The sequence below is a fragment of the Scyliorhinus torazame genome, chromosome 11 (genome assembly GCF_047496885.1).
Source record: "Scyliorhinus torazame isolate Kashiwa2021f chromosome 11, sScyTor2.1, whole genome shotgun sequence".
In the NCBI taxonomy this organism is placed as follows: domain Eukaryota; kingdom Metazoa; phylum Chordata; class Chondrichthyes; order Carcharhiniformes; family Scyliorhinidae; genus Scyliorhinus; species Scyliorhinus torazame.
In genome coordinates, this window is record NC_092717.1 from 103,030,073 (window position 1) to 103,052,475 (window position 22,403).

The following is a 22,403-nucleotide window of genomic DNA, read 5'->3' on the forward strand; positions in this document are numbered from 1 at the left end:
TAGAGCATGGATCAGTACTTAGCAATTACGGAGACATGGATTTCACAGGGGCAGGAATGGTTGTTAGATGTTCCGGGGTTCAGATGTTTTAAGAAGAATAGGGAGGGAGGTAAAAGAGGAGGGGGTGTGGCACTGTTAATTAGATAATGCATCGCAGCTGCAGAAAAGGAGGTAATCGAGGCGGGTTTGTCTACTGAGACAGTATGGGTGGAAGTCAGAAACAAGAAAGGAGCAGTCACTTTATTGGGAGTTTTCTATAGACCCCCCCAATAGCAGTAGAAAGATGGAGGAACAGATTGGGCGGCAGACCTTGGAAAGGTGCAGAAGTAACAAAGTTGCTGTCATGGGTGACTTCAACTTCCCTAATATGGACTGGAACCTACTTAGTGCAAATGGTTTGGATTGGGCAGATTTTGTCAGGTGTGTCCAGGAAGGATTCCTGACTCAATATGTAGATAGGCCGACTAGGGGGAAGGACATATTGGATTTGGTGCTTGGCAACGAACCAGGCCAGGTGTCAGACGTTTGGGTGGGAGAGCATTTCGGTGACAGTGATCACAACTCTTTGACCTTGACCATAGTCATAGAGAGTATGGGAAGGTATTTAATTAGGGGAGGGGAAATTATACTGCTATTAGACAGGAGATGAGGAGCATAAATTGGGAACAGATGTTCTAAGGGAAATGCACAACAGTAATGTGGGGATTGTTTAAGGAGCACTTGCTGCGAGTGCTGGATAGTTTTGTCCCCCTGAGATAAGGAAGGAATGGTAAGATGAAGGAGGCTTGGATGACAAGAGAAGTGGAGCTTCTAGTCAAGAGGAAGAAGGAAGCTTACGTAAGGTTGAGGAAGCAAGGATGTTGCATGGCTCTAGAGGGTTACAAGGTAGCCAGGAAGGAACTCAAAAATGGACTCAGGAGAACTAGAAGGGGGTATGGTGGGAAGGATTAGGGAAAACCCCAAGGCACTCTCCACTTCTGTGAGAAATAAGAGGATGATCAGAGATCGAGTATGGCAGATCAGGGATAGTGGAGGGAACCTGTGCCTAGAATCCGAGGAGTTGGGGAGGCCCTAAATGAATATTTTTCTTCAGTATTCACTAGAGAGACGAACCTTGTTGCTTGTGAGAACAGCGTGAACCAGGTTAATAGACTCAAACAGGTTGATATTAAGAAGGAGGATGTGCGGGAAATTTTGAAAAGCATCAGGATAGATAAGTCCCGTGGGCCAGACGAGATATGCCCAAGGTTACTACGAGAAGCGAGGGAGGAGATTGCTGCGCTGTTAGCAATGATCATTGCTTCCTCTCTCTCCACTAGAGTAGCACCGGATGATTTGAGAGAGGCGAATGTTGTTCCCCTATTTAAGAAAGGGAATAGGCAATAGGCAAATCCCTGGGAATTACAGACCAGTCAGTCTTGCGTCTGTGGTGAGCAAAATACTGGAAAGGATTTTGAGAGATAGGATTTATGATTCTTTAGAAAAACAGTTTGATTAAAGATAGTCAGCATGGCTTTGTGAGGGGCAGATCATGCCTCACAAGCCTCATTGAATTCTTTGGGGATGTGATGAGACACATTGATGAAGGTCGGTCAGTGGATGTGATGTATATGGATTTCAGTAAGGCATTTGATAAGGTTCCTCATAGTAGGCTCATTCAGAAAATCAGGGGGCATGGGATACAGGGAAATTTGGCTGTCTGGATACAGAATTGGCTGGCCGAAAGAAGACAGCAAGTGGTAATGGATGGAAAGTATTCCGCATGGAGGTCGGTGACCAGTGGTGTCCCACAGGGATCTGTTCTGGGACCTCTGCTCTTTGTGGCTTTTATAAATGACTTGGATGAGGAAGTGGAAGGGTGGGTTAGTAAGTTTGCCGATGACATAAAGGTTGGTGAAGTTGTAGGTTGTGTTGAGGGCTGGTGCAGGTTACAACAGGACATTGACAGGATGCAGACCTGGGTTGAGAAGTGGCAGATGGAGTTCAACCTAGATAAATGAGAAGAGATTCATTTTGGAAGGTGGAATTTGAATGCTGAATACCGGGTTAAAGGCAGGATTCTTGGAAGTGTGGAGGAACAGAGGGATCTTAGGGTCCATGTACATAGATCCCTCAAAGTTGCCACCCAGGTTGATAGGATTGTTAAGAAGGCGTATGGGTGTTGGCTTTCATTAATAGGGGGATTGAGTTTAAGAGCCGCGAGGATTTGCTGCAGCTTTATAAAACCCTGGTTAGACCACACTTGGAATATTGTGTCCCGTTCTGGTCACCTCATTATAGGAAGGATGTGGATGCTTTGGAGAGCGTGCAGAGGAGATTTACCAAGGTGCTGCCTGGACTGGGGGGGATGTCTTGTGAAGAAAGGTTGAGGGAGCTAGGGCTTTTCGCACTGGAGTGAAGAAGGAAAAGAAGTGACCTGATAGAGGTGTACAAGGTGATGAGAGGCATGGAGAGCGTGGATAGCTGGAGACTTTTCCCCAGAGCGGAAATGGCAGTCATGCGGGGACATAGATTGGAGGAAGGTATAGGGGAGATGTCAGAGGTAGGTTCATTACACAGCGAGTGGTGGGTGCGTGGAATGCATTGCTAGCGGAGGTGGTGGAATCAAATTCATTAGGGACATTTAAGCGACTCTTGGACAGGCACATCGACAGTAGTAAATTGAAGGGTTGTAAGTTAGGTTGATCTTAGATTGGGATAAATGGTTGGCACAACATCGTGGTCCGAAGGGCCTAAACTGTGCTGTACAGTTCCAAGTTTAAAACATCCTACACCAAGCTTACAATCAAAACACTTCTACTGAAGAACCACAAACCTTCAAAGTTGTCAATAATTCTCAGAAGGGCTAACGTCAGGCTTGACTTCCCACTTCCTGTTCGCCCACAGATTCCAACTTTTGTTCCAGGGTTAATTTTTAGTGTCAGTTTGTAGAGGACAGGTTCAAGCTTCTCATCATAACGTACACTGACATCATTAAACTCTATTTCTCCAGAGTGTGGCCAGTTGGTAAGATCAGAACCTGGAGAAACGTTTACAAAAAAATAATCTGACGAGTGATCACGTACTTAGTTACAGAATGGAATTGCTATTTGTACATATTTATGTGATATGGAAGATCATTTTTTCAATAAAAATGCAAATCAAAGTTAAATTGTATGCACAATTCTTTGCGCACAGAAAGCAGGTCTGACTCAAATTGCTGTGACCTCCACCCTGGGTAGGGCAAGAAGAAAGGTCTAGAATCCACCCCAGCCAGAACGGGTTTTGAATATCATGGCATTAATCCATACTGGCCATCCAGCCAACCAACCAGTCTCCTAGTTACCCAGGAAAGGTTTGAAGGATTAAAACCACTTTTAAATCCTGGGTAACTATGAAATTGAACTCCTGACTCCCCATTAGATCCCCTGACTACCACCCTTCCCTTTCCACCTGCCTGACTAACCCTCCCCAACCCCTATCACTCTCCTCATTGCCCAACAACTCCCCTTCTCCTCGACCCCCCTTGACTACCTTACTGAACCCCACGAATGCCCGACTACATCCTCACAACCTTGACTACTCCGCGACCATCTGACTACCCGTCCCATACCGCCAATATGCTTCCACACTCGCCAACCCTCCCAATGACCAGACTACCCTCCCAACAACCCGACTACCTCCCAGCCCCCACATGGACAACCCCCCTCCCCCAATTACCCTCTCTACCTCCACATCTCCGGTTACCCTTCAACCCACTGACGATCCCCACACCTCGCCGACTACCCTTCTGACCCTGGACTACGTCTCCACCCTACTGAACTACCCTCCCGAACCCTGGACTGCTCCTGCACCAAAAACTCTCCCCCTCCCCCCCCGCATCAGCCAACTCTCCATTGAACCATCCTACCCACCCCCCCTCCCCAATCCACCCTATCGCCCTGACCTATCCGACCCAACCCGCACCCCACTCCCATATCAGCCACTTACCAGACTAAGGAAATACAAGTCTATCACAAATATGTCTTGTTCACCAGGACCAAGAACTTGTTGACCAAATCCAATGTTACTATCATGATTACCACTGACCGAGCTTCAATGACTGTACTTGGGCAGTTCCAAAACATTTCCAGGGGCACCTATTTAACAGATTGTGATGTAGAATTTAGGGCCAGCAGAGAGTGGGATGAGATAAGAGAAATGATTTCCTGCAATTGGATATAATCTTCTCCCTTGCTTCTCAAAATGTATTTAAACACAGGGACCTTTAAACTTATCTGGTTTAGGGCAGTTAGTGCTGTAAAAGTGGGGTGTGAATTCACTTGCCCAACTCTGCTGCCCTGCACTAGAACGTCTCAGGAACCAGGTACACTGCATATTTCTCACCAGGCCAGAGTCAGAAGGTTGGGCAATAAATGTGCAGCTCCTGGCCTGGGTAAGTACAAAGGTGCGGAGTAGCAATCTGACTCTGACTGCACTCCTTGGAAGGTCTGGGCCACATTCAAATAGCAATAGAAAATAATTTTGCACATCCCACTACAGCACTGTGGGCTAACAGCTGGCTTGTAATGCAGAACAAGGTCAGCAGCGCAGGTTCAATTCCCGTACTGGCCTCCCCGAACAGGCATCGGAATGTGGCGACTAGGGGCTTTTCACAGTAACTTCATTGAAGCCTACTTGTGACAATAAGCGATTATTAATATTACAATCAGCACTTTTTCTCTCTCTCCTCCATGGGGCCCTTCCTGTGCAATAAAGAAGGAAAGGTGATTTGTTCACTCACGTCCGCCAATTCTATCTTATAACGAAGTGGCTACTTGAAAAAGTTTGAAGGTGCTTCTGTCTTTTCCCTCTCTAAAGCCAAGGATTACATGTGGCACCTTTTCTAAAAGTTCAACGAAGAAATCACTCGGTACCATTTTGCATTGGTACTATTTTGCATTGCAATTTGCATTACCATACAGCACTTCAGGATTTCTTGAGCTGACAGCAATGTTACTTCATAAATTTAACCAATGAAAAGATTTTTAACCAGGAGAAGATATGCTATAGCTTCATGATTTCAATAACGTAATTACTTTGATTCAATTATTTACTTCGTTTGGAATAAGGTAGGATTCGGGGGCAAAATTCTCCGGTATCAGCGCGACTCAGAAGTTTGATCTGAGTCAGAGTATTAAATGCAAGAGGCAGCACAGTGGTGCAGTGGTCAGCACTGCTGCCTTACGGCACTGAGGTCCCAGGTTTGATCCCGGCCCTGGGTCACTGTCTGTGTGGAGTTTGCACATTCTCACTGTGTTTGTGTGGGCTTCGCCCCCACAACCCAAAGATGTGCAGGGTAGGTGGATTGGCCATGCTAAATTGTTCCTTAATTGGAAAAATTAATTGGGTACTCTAAATTTATTTTCAAAAAGAGTATTAAATGAAAGACTAAAGCAAAATACTTCAGATGCTAGAATTCTGAAAAAACAGAAAATGCAGGAATTACTCAGCAGGTCATCCAGCATGTGTGGAGAGAAACAGAGTTAAAGTTCGATGAAGGGTGCTGCCTGATCTGTTGATTATTTCCATTTTTTCCTGTTTTTTAAAATTCAAAACATCAAAATGAAAACATTTTACATTACTCTGTGTGGGGGGAAAAAAACCCACTAATTGAAAGCTCAATCAATTTCCATAAATTGTTACATATTTTGTGGAGAACATTATGACAAATAAAAGCCATAGGTTAAGTTTGTGCTTGTACCTCTAAACAAATGACATCATGTGCTGTGACTAACGTATTCAAATGTGGCTTTGCAGCTTTCTATTTAAAATAATTCAGATCTTGTCACCAGAAAATTAATCAAGAATAGATTGGAAGTAACTGGATTGAAAAAAAAACATGAATGTTTAAACCTGTGTCAATTTGTGATCCTTTAAGCTGCTGTTCAGATGGAAGGGTAGTGTAGTGATTCACCCGCTCAACTGCATTCATCTGCATTTCCATATCTGCAAATTCCCGGACGCACCAATTCAAATAAGTAGACATCTGGAATCAAAGAAGCACGTTATAAATAAAGGCAACTGAAGTAAGGAACTAATTAAAAGCACAAGTCATGGGCGATATCCTCCGGTTGTTTACACTGGCGGGATCTTCTGGTCCTGCTGTCAGCACCCCCCCGCCACAGGTTTCCCCAGTGACGTGGAGTGGATTAAATGGGAAATCCCATTGACAGCGGCAGATCCTGTCAGATGCCAGCCAACGGAAGGCTGCCTCCCGCTGCAAAGAAACACGTCGTGGGGAGGTCAGAGAATCTTGCCCTATATTTTTTACACCTCTCTTATAGAGCGCATTGGCAAAATAGAGTTAGAGGTAATTGGACCTATTATGTCTGTGCTAACACTGCTGCAGGTGCTGTCTACTCTTAAATCCATTTTCCTCTCCAACCTTTTCTAATCATTCTTTTCAAATAATTATCTAATTATTTTAAAATCATGTTTGTAGGAAAGCATTTCATTCACCTTGTGAAAAAAGTTCCTTTCACATTCAATATTAAGTGATAATTTGGAGGATTATTATAGCAGCCCTATCACCACAGATCATCCTATTCAGCACAGAGCGACGAGGAAAGATTGGACAGCTTAGGTTAAGCAGTCAGGATTGAAATTTTAATTAGTGAAATGTCAATTTAAAATAAATCTTGCATTTTTAAAAAATTCAAAGATGACTAAACATTTGAACTGATCTATTATGTGAAGAAGTAAAATCAAATATAGAAACTCAATGAAGAAAATGAGCATTTCCAGTAGGGGAGAAGAATTATTTTAAGTCACTCAAAGTTTTAAAAATGCCTTACTACTGCAGAACTTTGTTGCATTTGTGCAGCAAAATGAAAGGTCATAATAGGTAGAGAAGAACTTGTTAAAATGCTCCTTTTGCATTGACCTTCAGTCAGATTGCAGAATGCTTAGAAACAATTCCACCATTGAGATTGATTATTCCATCTGACTGATTTTTGTTATCTGTCCTTATGAATCATATCAATATTATAGCATTCATGCGCCTGAAAATAATTCCATACCGCAAAGATAAAAACAGAATTAGATTTTGGAGAGTCATATTGCTTCAATCTGAATTATTTGGTATTTTAATAATGAAAACGGAAAATACTGTTAACACCGAGGTAGCGTCTGTGGAGAAAAAAGTGTTAAAGTTTCAGATCAATGACCTTTTATCAGAGATCATCAAACTGAAATGTTAACTCTATTTCTCTCCTGGATCTGAAGAGCTAATATTTTTCAGCATCTGCATATTTTGCATTTGCATTGCATGAAATGTCAAATGGCTTCATCGAATGGCTGTCAAAATGTAACTAAAAAGCATACACCAGGTTTTGTATAATATTGGCATAATATTGCACATTAACTTTGTGAACATATTAACATCCAAAATTATCATTTGCTTTCACTTCGGTACCTTTAAGGCATATAAAATGGCAAGTCCTACGAGTCCAGCTGGCAGGTACCCCAGTGTTGCTGTCAATAATGAGCAGAGTGCTGAAGCAAAGACAATACTTGCTCCAATTAAATCCTGAAAAATGGAATTAACATTTTAGAATTACATATTTATTCATCCAGATTCAGGTATCAAGAATGATATTAACAATTGGATCTTTTGGGAACCACAGTTCAAAATTTCAACTTTGTCTTCTAATGTAATGCTTTCAAGTATTCTTTCCACAACAGTGGCGAGCAATCTGTGGCCCTGGGGTACACAGAGCTGTCACATTGCGCTGATTTCCGACTGCGTAATTTCTTTTCTACCGGTATGACTGAAGTGATATGCATGTAAAGCAAGGTGAAGTGAGGTGAATGCTGACTGCACACATTGACTGTGAGAGCAGTGAGCTCCCTCTGTATCTAGAGTATAAATACTTATTTTGTTTCCACCATTTTAAGTTGTGACAGTTCTATTAAAATATAAATGATTAAGCATTTTCTATAACTCATCAGAAACTATTTTGCATGTCTTAAATGTATTTACTCTTATTCATGGTTAGTGAACAAGCCTGATTTCAATCTTGTGGCCCACAGAGATGAAGGAGGGGCACTCTTTCAGTCCACTCACTAGCCGAGGTTGCTCATCACTGTTTTACAAGCACCAAATAGACTTATCCACAGCTACACAAAATAAAAAAAATCTCTCAAAAACATTAAAATATATACTAAATTTTAAAACTAACCAGTCGCATTCCCAACCACCTGTTCACTGTGTTCAGATATAAATAAGCAACATTGTTATAGTCAATCTTGTTAAGGATTTGTTGAAAAAATTTGTCTTCATGTTTATACGCCCTGATAGTTGTCAGACCTCCGAGGGTCTCCGAAAAATGTGAAAACACAGGTGATTTGGTGATACTGTCCAAACGCTGAAGTTCCCTGTAATGATTAAGGTCAAAATTAAAATACAATTTTAATAAATATTACTGCTTTTACATATTACACGTCTAATGGCTGAATCAGTCTACAACAATTGCTTTACATTCCATTAAAAGATTTTGATCGTTATGACAAATTCAATGATGTACACAACTAACATCTCTCCAAATATTGTTGATATTGAGAGGAAGATTTCATTTTTAAATATAAAAGTTTAATTTTGTTCCAAACACCCTTCTTCTTTTCACTGCCAAACTAGACAATTTACAGGATATCAAAAATTATAGAAAGAAAATCAATATTTCAGAATCAAGAGCAAAGAACTTGATAATGGGCGGGATTCTCCGGTACTCCAGGCCGCGCGTTTCTCAGCGGCGCAGCGTTCACTGGTGGTGGGAATCTCTCCTCCCACTCCTTGTCAATGGGATTTTACATTGAAGCATCCCCACGCTTCCGGGAAACTCACGGATGGGGTTGCGCTGCCAGTGGGAAAAGAGAGTTCCAAAGGCCAGAGAAGTCCGGGCAATATTTTAATAACAGAAATGCAACCATTTTTTAAAAATAGCTTTTTGTATTTATCAAGGTGATACTCATTATTATTTGGAATAATTGCCTGTTTCAGGGGTTGGCTTTAAGCTCTCCAAGAACATAGTTACAAACCGTTCCGAAGAAGAGTCAGACGGACTCTAAGCGTTAACTCTGTTTCTCTCTCAACAGATGCTGCCAGGCCAGGCATCACTTTCTGTTTTTACTTCACATCTGCAGTATTTTGTTTTTATTTTAGTATTTATGTTAAACTTGTATAAAACAATGATTCTGCCTTAACTGGAATAATGAGCCCAGTTCGGTGTGCCATAATTTAGGAAAGATGTGAAGGCATTAGGAAGGATGTAGATAAAATGCTCGAAAATAATTCCAGGGAGGAGAAACTCCAGTTATGTAGACAGATTGCGGGACTGTTTTCCTTGGAGAAATAATAGAGATATTCAAAATCAGAAGGGGTCTGGACAGATTAGATGGTAAAAACTGTTCCCACTACTGAAGGAATTGAGAATGAAAGAGCACAAATTTAATCAATCACCAAAGTAAGCAATGGAGATATGAGGAGAAATGTTTTCATGCAGAAAGTGGCAAATATCGGGAATGCGCTGCCAGAGCAAGTGGTGGAGGCAGGTTCAATCGTGGCGCTCTAGTAAATTGAATTATTACCTGAATAGGAAACATATGCAAGGTTATGGGGAGAAGGCAGGGGAATGGCACTGGGTGTATTGCTCAGTCGGAATTCCAGTGCAGACATGACAGGCCAAATAGCCTCTTGCGTGCGGTAACAATTCTGTTAACATGGCTGAGCTGCATCTTAGATCCATAATGACAACTGTTTCATCATCAAGAGGCCTGCACAGCATGCTATTTGGAGATTTTGCTTTGCACACTACTGGATTCATCGGTGTACTTAATTATTGTGCCAGTAACTCACAGAGTGTGACATCAAATTTGACAAAACAGATTCTAACAAGTGCAGACAACCAAATAAATGTGAGTAACTGTTTTGCAGACTTTTCTCACCATCTCATCTCCAAGTTTCTTTTGAATGTCTGTCTAACCACAATTGAAAAGCTTTGCACTACTGAAGGGTTTTTACTTTAAAAAATATATTATAAACTATAACATTCTTGGTTGTTTACAGCCCAAGTAGGATTAAAATTAGACAGGACAACTATTAAAAATCAGACCAATGTGCCCAGCCGTTGCTTGGGGGAAATTCCTGAAATTCCAAAGTGAAAAATGAACTGACCTGCATTTTAATTTAATAGGACCAAGAGAACATTTGTTAAATATGATTTGTTAACCTTATAAATGCCATGTTAGTTTTCCAATGATTAAACAATCTGGACTAACTTTAATTGGCATTACTTCTGTTGTTTACTAGCAAGGAAACTGTTCAAAGAGTTGTGTGAATGATCTTGGTGCTTAGCTTTGTCAACTCTATGTTATATTAGAAAGCAGTGACAGTATAACACTAGTTGAACCTGAATACACTTAATTAAAATATACAAGACTATAGACTTTTCAGAAGTTGCAGAAATGATTTCTGCCATTTCCACAAATCAAAAAATGTCAAACATAAATATTCCCAACCATGCAAAGTGAACAATACATGCAAGGACATTACCTGGAGGATGCTCTGAAATACATTTGTAGAAAATAGTAGAGAACAAGTAAGGGAATAACTGGAAGAAGAAAAAATGGAGTCACGATAATATTGATCACAATGGCACTTAAACACATCATAATATGCCACATAAGGTGCTCCAGGTTTGTGGGAATTTGATCATCTATGGTCTTGAAATCAGATGAAAATCTGGAAATAAACAAGGATTCAATGAATTTGTACACTGCTGTTTATTAAACCATCATCAATCAAGTCCCATAACTGTACTTGTTTTGCATTTTGGAGTAATCCAAAATGCTGTTACAATTGCAGATCAGCCATTTACCCCTTTATTTCCCACCCACACCCACTACCATGACCCAGATCTCCATCATTTCTGGCCGCTTAAGCATTCACGATTTTGATCCACCAGGGTGATCATACCATCAGCGTGGTTGTTGCTATTTCAATTTTGGTCCACATGGCAGTTAATCAACAAGTTGTTTCTGCAAAAGAAGCTACTTTAACAACTACACTGGAAATTGTGATGAAACACATGTTCCAAGTACAAGAAGTGTACTAAAAGCAACTCTAAGCTTTGACACAGTCTATTAAGATTATAATGTATATCTTTAATATAAAAAAATCTATTAGCAAGTTCAAAACCCACTGAAAATATGTATTGAATTTTAAGTGAACAATCACGTCGCGTTCCTCCTTGGGAATAGCAATTACCCTGGGTTGCCCAAGGCTATATATATATAAAATTCTGACATAGCCTACACTTCTGCTGAGCTATTCATACACTATTTCAGTCTCACTTTCCTCTATAATTACAACTTCCTAATGCTGCACTGTCTGTCACACTGTATAATAATAATTTAGGAAAAGATGATTGTCTGGAGTGACCCATATAATTAATGTAAGATTCATACCTGTTTAGAATTCTCCCAACAGGTGTGGTTTCAAAGAACCTTAATGGAAGAGTTGTAATGTTTTGCAACAAATTTGTGAACAGATATTTTGAAGCACGGATACCTTCATATAGGAGGGAATAAGAAAATCATTATAAACCTTGAATGCACATAAATTACATTAAAGTCAGAGCAATTCTAAAGAATGGCAAAAAGATTATACGCACATGCTTGTTTAGTTAAATTAATAGTGCCAAGTACAACAGTCAGTTCAAGAGTGTACAAACCTGAAATGACATGTGCAAGGGAACTGAACAAAGCACATAAGATTCCACCACAAGCTAGCCCAATGTATCCATAGAGGTAATAATTCAAAACGCCACTATCCACTTCTTTTTCATACTAAGGATATACAAGAATCACAAAAGAATAAAAAGGTAATTTAGTGAAAGGGTATGACTTTATTTAGTAACAATCTGGTCTAAATTTAGTGATAGAGAAATGGTTACAAAATAACTTTTGGAAAAAAGACAAAAAGCTTTTGACAATAGACCTGAATTGCAGTTGTCTCCGAATGGTTCCCTGCAGATGACCACTCAGCTAGCCAGAAATCAACAGCTACCAGAAAGCTTTGCTTTGTTATCACTGCGAGAATTAAAAAAAACGAAAAGGCAAGTCCAATGCCGCAGGCGTAAAGCCAATAGATTTTTAGGGAAACGCTTCCTTCTTCTCTTTCCTCGTCTTGAATCAGTTTTCCACTCAAATTATCATCAGGTTTTTTCTCAATTTTTGAAACTTCATCTACCATTTCACTTTCAGTTTTCTTTTCTTCTTTATGGTCACCTATTAAAATGCAATTTCAAACATTGTTAACTTCTGAAAAAAAATTACATACAATTTGCAGATATTTACTTTATAGATATACTCTGTATTGCTAAATAGAATCCCTACGATGCAGAAGGAGTCCAATCGACCTATCAAATCTACACCAATCCTTTGAAAGAACACTCTGCCCAAGTTCACTCCCCCATCCACCCCGCTCTAGCCTCGTAACTTAACATGCACATCTCCGGATACTAAGGGGCAATTTAGTATAGTCAATCCACCTAACCCGCATATCTTTGAACTGCGGGAGGAAAGTTCCCGGAGGAAACCCATGTAGACATGGAGAGAATGTGCAAACTCCACACAGACACAGCAAGAAGTCTTACAACACCAGGTTAAAGTCCAACAGGTTTGTTTCAAATCACTAGCTTTCGGAGCACAGTCCAGAAAAATGTGAGGATGCTGTAGTAATTCAGGATACAATAGTCAGGGGACAGGCAGCAGTTTTGTCACAGTTGACTTGAGACCTGTACACTGCATCCCTTGTGCCAGCTAAGAGATTATGCGGAAAGGGGGTGAAGCATCCGAGGACATCCAGTCTAAAGCGTTGAGAGATACTACCACCTCTGGCTTGGGTGTAGAGGTAGGGGAAAGAATAACATTTAGAAGGCGATGTATAATGGCTGATAAGTGACGGCCGATTACAAAGCCTGTTTGATCCTCTTAAATTATATTGGGAAGGCAAGGCAACAACCGGAGCGCCAGAACCTTAGCGAGAAGCTTAATATTCGTATTTAAAAGCAAGATGAGTCGGTATGAACTGCACTTGATCGGGTCCATGTCCCTCTTAAGGAGCTAGGAAATAGAGGCTTAAGTGAGGGTTGGAGGCAATGAACCCCTGGATAGGGAATCATTAAACATATCTAATAACAAAGATACGAGCTGTTCCGAGAAGTTTAATAAAATCCGATTGGAAAGCCACCAGGGCCAAGGGCTTTGCCAACCTGCATCAGCCCGATACATTTTAAAATCTCCTCAGGGCATAATGGAGAGTCCAACTCACAGCTCTTATCCGCTTTGAAAGCTTAGATGGGCAGACTGTCCAGAAATCAGACACGACCGACTTGTCCAAGGGAGACTCCGATTTATACAGGTCTCAGTAATAGGATTTAAAAGCCACTGACCCCGAGAGGGGCGGAAACGAGGTTGCCGGCCTGATTAGGTATCTAGGGGTTCTCATGGGAGGCCACTTGATGTTTGAGTTGGTGAGCCAGGAGGAGGATGAGCAGTCTCTGTCAGGGAGAGAACCTGAGAACATCTAAGACACTCAGAAGGTAAGAAGGTAAGTAAGTGATTTTTACTCATTTTTACTGTTATACCTTTTTCAAATTGTGTGTGTTGGGGGGAAACAGAAAAGCTGTGACCTGAGTGGCTGGTTGGAATCTACACTAAATTAAAAAAATTAAGCATTGGTAACTAATTAAACATAATTACTTAATTATAATTTAGAGGGGTATCTAAGCCAGAGATCGGAGAGTACTATATTTAGCTTTCGCATTTATATTAGCAATCTAGTGCTAGGAAACAGATAGTTAACAGTAACTTAAAAAAAAAATTAAAAATAAAAAATATTTTTAAAAATTTTAAACTTTTAATTTTAATTAATTGACGCAATGTCAGTTAGAGGGGTGCAGTGCTCTGACTGTGAGATGTGGCAGGTCCGGGAGGCTTCCAGCATCCCGAATGGCTTCATCTGCAGAAAGTGCACCCAACTGGAGCTCCTCACAGACCGCATGGTTCGGTTGGAGCAGCAATTGGATGCACTTAGGAGCATGCAGGTGGCGGAAAGCGTCATAGATCGCAGTTATATAAATGTGGTCACACCCAAGGTGCAGGCAGAGAAATGGGTGACCACCAGAAAGGGCAGGCAGTCAGTGCAGGAATCCCCTGTGGTTGTCCCCCTCTTGAACAGGTATACCCCTTTGGATACTGTCGGGGGGGATAGCCTATCAGGGGAAAACAGCAGCAGCCAGAGCAGTGGCACCACAGCTGGCTCTGATGTTCAGAAGGGAGGGTCAAAGCGCAGAAGAGCAATAGTAATAGGGGACTCTATAGTCAGGGGCACAGATAGGCGCTTCTGAGGACGTGAAAGAGACTCCAGGATGGCATGTTGCCTCCCTGGTGCCAGGGTCCAGGATGTCTCCGAATGGGTAGAGGGCATCCTGAAGGGGGAGGGCAAACAGGCAGAGGTCATTGTACATATTGGCACTAACGACATAGGAAGGAAGGGGCATGAGGACCTGCAGCAGGAGTTCAGGGAGCAAGGCAGAAAGTTAAAAGACAGCACCTCTAGGGTTGTAATCTCGGGATTACTCCCTGTGCCACGTGCCAGTGAGGCTAGAAATAGGAAGATAGAGCAGATAAACACGTGGCTAAACAGCTGGTGTAGGAGGGAGGGTTTCCGTTATCTGGACCACTAGGAGCTCTTCCGGGGCAGGTGTGACCTACATAAGAAGGCCTGCATCTAAACTGGAGAGGCATAAATATCCTGGCCGCGAGGTTTGCTAGTGTCACATGGGAGGGTTTAAACTAGTATGGCAGGGGGGTGGGCACGGGAGCAATAGGTCAGAAGGTGAGAGCATTGAGGGAGAACTAGGGAATAGGGACAGTGGGGCTCTGAGGCAGAGCAGACAGGGAGAAGTTGCTGAACACAGCGGGTCTGGTGGCCTGAAGTGCATATGTTTTAATGCAAGAAGTATTACGGGTAAGGCAGATGAACTTAGAGCTTGGATTAGTACCTGGAACTATGCCATTACAGAGACCTGGTTGAGGGAAGGGCAGGATTGGCAGCTAAACGTTCCAGGATTTAGATGTTTCAGGCGGGATAGAGGGGGATGTAAAAGGGGTGGCGGAGTTGCGCTACTGGTTAGGGAGAATATCACAGCTGTACTGCGGGAGGACACCTCAGAGGGCAGTGAGGCTATATGGGTAGAGATCAGGAATAAGAAGGGTGCAGTCACAATGTTGGTGGTTTACTACAGGCCTCCCAACAGCCAGCGGGAGATAGAGGAGCAGATAGGTAGACAGATTTTGGAAAAGAGTAAAAAGAACAGGGTTGTGGTGATGGGAGACTTCAACTTCCCCAATATTGACTGGGACTCACTTAGTGCCAGAGGCTTAGACGGGGCGGAGTTTGTAAGGAGCATCCAGGAGGGCTTCTTAAAACAATATGTGGACAGTCCAACTAGGGAAGGGGCGGTACTGGACCTGGTATTGGGGGATGAGCCCGGCCAGGTGGTAGATGTTTCAGTAGGGGAGCATTTCGGGAACAGTGACCACAATTCAGTAAGTTTTAAAGTGCCTGTGGACAAGGATAAGAGTGGTCCTAGGATGAATGTGCTAAATTGGGGGAAGGCGAATTATAACAATATTAGGCGGGAACTGAAGAACATAGATTGGGGGCGGATGTTTGAGGGCAAATCAACATCTGACATGTGGGAGGCTTTCAAGTGTCAGTTGAAAGGAATTCAGGACCGGCATGTTCCTGTGAGGAAGAAGGATAAATACGGCAATTTTCGGGAACCTTGGATAATGAGAGATATTGTAGGCCTCGTCAAAAAGAAAAAGGAGGCATTTGTCAGGGCGAAACAGACGAAGCCTGTGTGGAATATAAGGAAAGTAGGAAGGAACTTAAGCAAGGAGTCAGGAGGGCTAGAAGGGGTCACGAAAAGTCATTGGCAAATAGGGTTAAGGAAAATCCCAAGGCTTTTTACACGTACATAAAAAGCAAGAGGGTAGCCAAGGAAAGGGTTGAAGGATAGGCAAGGGAATCTATGTGTGGAGCCAGAGGAAATGGGCGAGGTACTAAATGAATACTTTCCATCAGTATTCACCAAAGAGAAGAAATTGGTAGATGTCGAGTCTGGAGAAGGGTGTGTAGATAGCCCGGGTCACATTGAGATCCAAAAAGACGAGGTGTTGGGTGTCTTAAAAAATATTAAGGTAGATACGTCCTCAGGGCCTGATGGGATCTACCCCAGAATACTGAAGGAGGCTGGAGAGGAAATTGCTGAGGCCTTGACAGAAATCTTTGGATCCTCACTGTCTTCAGGTGATGTCCCGGAGGACTGGAGAATAGCCAATGTTGTTCCTCTGTTTAAGAAGGGTAGCAAGGATAATCCAGGGAACTACAGGCCGGTGAGCCTTACTTCAGTGGTAGGGAAATTACTGGAGAGAATTCTTCGAGACAGGATCGACTCCCATTTGGAAGCAAATGGACGTATTAGTGAGAGGCAGCATGGTTTTGTGAAGGGGAGGTCGTGTCTCACTAACTTGATAGAGTTTTTCGAGGAGGTCACCAAGATGATTGATGCAGGTAGGGCAGTGGATGTTGTCTATATGGACTTCAGTAAGGCCTTTGACAAGGTCCCTCATGGTAGACTAGTACAAAAGGTGAAGTCACACGGGATCAGGGGTGAGCTGGCAAGGTGGATACAGAACTGGCTAGGTCATAGAAGGCAGAGAGTAGCAATGGAAGGATGCTTTTCTAATTGGAGGGCTGTGACCAGTGGTGTTCCACAGGGATCAGTGCTGGGACCTTTGCTGTTTGTAGTATATATAAATGATTTGGAGGAAAATGTAACTGGTCTGATTAGTAAGTTTGCAGACGACACAAAGGTTGGTGGAATTGCGGATAGCGATGAGGACTGTCAGAGGATACAGCAGGATTTAGATTGTTTGGAGACTTGGGCGGAGAGATGGCAGGTGGAGTTTAATCCGGACAAATGTGAGGTAATGCATTTTGGAAGGTCTAATGCAGGTAGGGAATATACAGTGAATGGTAGAACCCTCAAGAGTATTGAAAGTCAAAGAGATCTAGGAGTACAGGTCCACAGATCACTGAAAGGGGCTACACAGGTGGAGAAGGTAGTCAAGAAGGCATACGGCATTCTTGCCTTCATTGGCCGGGGCATTGAGTATAAGAATTGGCAAGTCATGTTGCAGTTATATAGAACCTTAGTTAGGCCACACTTGGAGTATAGTGTTCAATTCTGGTCGCCACACTACCAGAAGGATGTGGAGGCTTTAGAGAGGGTGCAGAAGAGATTTACCAGAATGTTGCCTGGTATGGAGGGCATTAGCTATGAGGAGCGGTTGAATAAACTCGGTTTGTTCTCACTGGAACGAAGGAGGTTGAGGGGCGACCTGATAGAGGTCTACAAAATTATGAGGGGCATAGACAGAGTGGATAGTCAGAGGCTTTTCCCCGGGGTAGAGGGGTCAATTACTAGGGGGCATAGGTTTAAGGTGAGAGGGGCAAGGTTTAGAGTAGATGTACGAGGCAAGTTTTTTTACGCAGAGGGTAGTGGGTGCCTGGAACTCGCTACCGGAGGAGGTGGTGGAAGCAGGGACGATAGTGACATTTAAGGGGCATCTTGACAAATGCATGAATAGGATGGGAATAGAGGGATACGGACCCAGGAAGTGTAGAAGATTGTAGTTTAGTCGGGCAGCATGGTCGGCACGGGCTTGGAGGGCCGAAGGGCCTTTTCCTGTGCTGTACATTTCTTTGTTCTTTGTTCTTTGAGACAACTGGTCTTCTCCCCGTACTCATAAAAAGTACAGCCTTGTTAATGGACAGTAGTTCAAACTGTGTCTGAAACTTTTTTCTGCTTGTGAATAGCTCTGGAGTAGGGTCAAGCGAGTACTGATGATACACCTCTAAAATGGAGTCCACCAGCCTCTGCTGCTCCAATTTCTTAGTCCTAAATAAGTATGTGTAATGATATGCATAAGCAATTGTGTATGTCAATATGTTAGACCCCCAACCAGCAGGTGGGAGTAGAACTACAGCACGTGACACTGCAACCTCGAGGAGTCTGGGTGAGGAGTCGTTGTGGATAGTCGTGTTTATTAGCTCCCGTATTCTAGTTGTTAACAGTTTACAGTTCGTTAGTAGTATTAGTATTATTTTCTACCCATGTTATTGTAATTTAATAAATCTTACCAAGTCACAAACTAGACGTTCTTTGGTGCACTGACTCAATCATTGCAACGCACTAGAACGTAACATGGTACCAGAAGTAGTGACCTACGAATTAAAGATCTGAAGTAAAGAACTTAGGAAATGGTACTACTAAAAAATATAATCTACCAACCGACGAGAGCATCAACGGAACACATTTCAACGCTTAACTCGTCACCGAAGAAAAGATGGATAACTTGAAAACATCACAATGACATCATGTAACTGGTAACGTAGATGCAAATTGATGCGTTATTAAGCAGCTGTTTACCTTGTACACAGCGGCTCTAGGTATACAGGCACAGAGTGATGAGCAAAAAATAGTGTTGCTGCTCACTGAAGCAGGACCACAGGCGATCAAAATCTTTATCACTTTGTATTTGAGAGAGAGACAGATTGTGAGAACTTTGATGCCATTGTTAAAAAGTTCAATGAGCATTGTACCCCAAAGAATAAAGAAGCTTTTGAAAGGTACATTTTCAGAACTCGCATGCAACAGACAGGTGAGTCGTTCAACAGTTTTCTCATGGATCTAAAATTAAAGGCTCAGACTTGCCACATTAAAATCATCAAGTATCAAGGATCAAATCGTATTTGTCACAGAACATAGAACATACAGTGCAGAAGGAGGCCATTCGGCCCATCAAGTCTGCATTGACCTACTTAAGCCCTCACTTCCACCCTATCCCCGTAACCCAATATCCCCTCCTAACTTTTTTTTTTGGGTCACGAAGGGCAATTTAGCATAGCCAATCCACCTAACCTGCACGTCTTTGGACTGTGGGAAGAAACCGGACCACTCGGAGGAAACCCACACAGACACGGGAGAATGTGCAGTCTCCACACAGACAGTGACCCAGCAGGGAATCGAACCTGGGACCCTGGCGCAGTGAAGCCACAGTGCTAATCACTTGTGCTACCGTCCTGCCTGTTAATCAAACGTTTATAAATGTCAAATTTGACACAGGAGCGAGAGCGAATCTCATCAGTATCATGGATATTGAAGCGCTGAGAATCAAGCCCAAGATTTTGAACAGACCAGTATTTTTAAAAGATTACAATGGTCAAAGGATTAATTCTTTAGGCATGTGTGAGCTTGAAGTTCAAGTCAAAGATAAAATCCATAAAGTGAAATTTGCAATTGTAGACACAGATCGTGAACCGTTACTAGGCGTGGAAGCTTGTGAAACACTTCAGTTAGTCAAGAGAGTATATAGTGCTGACTATGCTTTGAATGCACACAGTGGATCGGTGGATTCAATAGTACAAGCATTTCCAGAGATTTTTCAAGGTTTCTTGCCATTCACTTACCGAATTCAACTAAAGAATAATGCACAACCCATAAAACAGGCTCCTAGCAGAGTACCAGCACCTTTAAGAGATCGGTTGAAAGCTAAACTTGATAGAATGATGAATCTGGGGATCATTAAGAAAATCGAAGAACCAACAGATTGGGTAAATTCAATAGTGTGTGTTAAGAATTGCAACAACGATTTAAGAATATGCATGGATCCTAAAGACTTCAATGCCAACATCAAGCGAGAACCAAACAGTGAAGATATATGAGCGAAATGTCAGGTGCAACGTGCTTCAGTAAACTGGATGCATCGCAGGATTTTTGGCAACTCAAATTGGATGGAGAGTACAAAATATTGTACATTTAACACTCCATTTGGGCGTGTGTTTTCTTCGAATGCCTTTTGGGATAATATCCGCAGCATAGTAGCACAGTGGTTAGCACTGTTGCTTCACAGCGCTAGGGACCCGGGTTTGATTCCCGGCTTGGGTCACTATCTGTGCGAGTCTGCACGTTCTCCCCTGGTCTGCGTGGGTTTCCTCCGGGTGCTCTGGTTTCCTCCCATAAGTCCTGAAAGATGTGCTTGTTGGGTGAATTGGACATTCGGCACTCTCCCTCCATGTACCCGAACAGGTGCCGGAGTGTGGCGACGAGGGGATTTTCACAGTAACTTCATTACATGTTAATGTAAGCCTATCTGTGACACTAATAAAGATTATTATCTGAAATCTTTCACACGGCAATGGAGCTCATTGTGGAAAGTATGCAAAGAATTTGTGTGTATGGTGACGATATAATAGTATAGGGTTCTATGAAGGAAGAACACAACGACCGAATCATCAAAGTACTTCAGAGTGTTAAGAAGTAATGGCTAAGGTTGAACAAAGCCATGTGTCAATTTGGCATAAAAGAAATCAGAGTACTGGGGGACAAGTTGTATGCTCAAGGTGAACAACCCAATCAAATGAAAATACAGGCAATAATGAATATGCCACGACCGCCAGACAAGAAAGGAGTTCTGAGGATATTAGGAATGACCAACTTTATATGCAAATTTATTCCGAATTTGTCAGCCAAGACGTGTTTGAGAGAAGTTATCAAGAAGATGAGTACTTTTGAATGGATAGATAAGCATGAGCCAGAATGGCTTCCTCTGAAGACAGCTTTGACAACAGCTCCAGTGCTAGTATTTTTCGACTGAACCAAGAAAACAAAAATCTTGACTGATGCATCGAAGGATGGGTTAGGTGCAGTTTTGTTACAGCAGGAAGATGGAGAAGGTTGGAATCCAGTTGTCTATGCATCTAGATCCATGACCGACTCTGACTGTCGATACACTCAAATTGAGAAGGAATGCCTTGGACTAGTTAATGGCTTGGAAATGTTTCATAGCGGTGTGGCCTGCCAACTTTCTGGTAGAAACGGATCACAGACCATTAGTAGCCATCATCAAAAAAACCTAAGTGATGATGAAGTTCCAGCGGTGATTTTGATCTAATTTACAATCCAGGCAAGCACATTGTCGTTGCAGATGCACTATCAAGAGCTACAGCTGTGCTGGAAGACAATCACATTGAAGAAAATGTGCAAGTGCATGTCAATCTGGTAACAGAGACACTGCCAGTGTCTGCTGAAAAATTGAAATAATAGTGGCAGAAATCAAGAAGGATGAAGTTCTGCAGATGGTACTCAAGAATCTCAACAAGGGATGGCCAAAAGGGTCATGTTCAAAGTACCACAGCATAAGAGCAGAACTAAGTGTAGCCAATGGATTCCCACTAAGGCAACAAAGAACAATAATACCACAGTCTCTGCGAGCCAACATTTTACAAAACATCATGAGGGCCACCTCAGAATTGAAAAGTGTAAAAGGAGAGCACAAGACACGGTATATTGGCCAGGGACCAACAAGGATACTCAAAGGATAGTAGAGGAATGCACGACATGTCAAAAATTCCAACATAGACAAATGAAAGAACCAATGCAGACAAGTGACACTTCCATGGCAGAAAGTAGGGATAGACTTGTTTTGTCACAAAGGGAAGGAGTATTTACTGGTTGTAGATTACTTTTCCAATTTTCCTGAAGTAGCACAGTTATCCAGCTCATCAGCCAGGCGTGTTATAATGCATACTAAAGGTATCTTTGCTCTTCATGGGGTTGTCATGAGTGACAATGGTCCATGTTTCAGTTGTCAGGAATGGAGGGAATTTGCACAGAAGTATGACTTCAAGCATGTCACATCCAGCTCTCTTTAGATGCACAGTCAAATGGAAATGCAGAGAAAGATGAGCAAATAGTAAAACAATTACTTAAAAAATCGATGGACAGCCAGGATGATCCATATCTGGCATTTTTCAGTTATCGAGCATCGCCTTTGAGCAATGGTTTATCACCATCACAATTACTGATGAACAGGAAGATAAGAACAACATTGCCATGTCTTTCAATTAGACACGCTTGGTGCTGCTCCAAGTGTGCTCTTCTACACTCCCCATTGAAGAATTGTTGGTACCTGGCTTGATGGTAATTATAGAGTAATGTATATGTCAGATGATGAGTTTTCAGTAAATACACATCTGCTGTTGCTGATGGCCATGGCATTTCATGAATTTCCATTTTTGAGTTGCTAGATCGGCTCTGAATCTATCAATCCCATTGAGCATGGTGATAGTGCTACACCATGTGACTGAAGGTGCCCACAGTGTGAAAATACCACCTGCTATGTGCAGGTCACACCAGTAGCATTGCAAAGAGAAGACCAGCGGTGGAGGTACAGATTTCTACGATTAA

At 42.3% G+C, this 22,403-nt stretch overlaps 1 protein-coding gene across 6 annotated transcripts in view; it reads right to left on the bottom strand.

The window, feature by feature from the left end:
- LOC140385425 (ATP-binding cassette sub-family C member 9-like) overlaps positions 1-22,403 on the bottom strand; it is a 333,755-nt gene that overhangs the window by 55,424 nt on the left and 255,928 nt on the right. For all 6 annotated transcript variants that reach the window (XM_072467561.1, XM_072467564.1, XM_072467563.1 and 3 more), the window contains 8 exons: positions 12,017-12,306; positions 11,751-11,865; positions 11,485-11,587; positions 10,571-10,759; positions 8,202-8,397; positions 7,436-7,549; positions 5,875-6,007; positions 2,816-3,019 (listed from right to left, as the gene is read on the bottom strand). In XM_072467561.1, the coding sequence (XP_072323662.1) occupies positions 2,816-3,019; positions 5,875-6,007; positions 7,436-7,549; positions 8,202-8,397; positions 10,571-10,759; positions 11,485-11,587; positions 11,751-11,865; positions 12,017-12,306 (1,344 nt within the window). The remainder of the gene's footprint in view (positions 1-2,815; positions 3,020-5,874; positions 6,008-7,435; positions 7,550-8,201; positions 8,398-10,570; positions 10,760-11,484; positions 11,588-11,750; positions 11,866-12,016; positions 12,307-22,403) is intronic.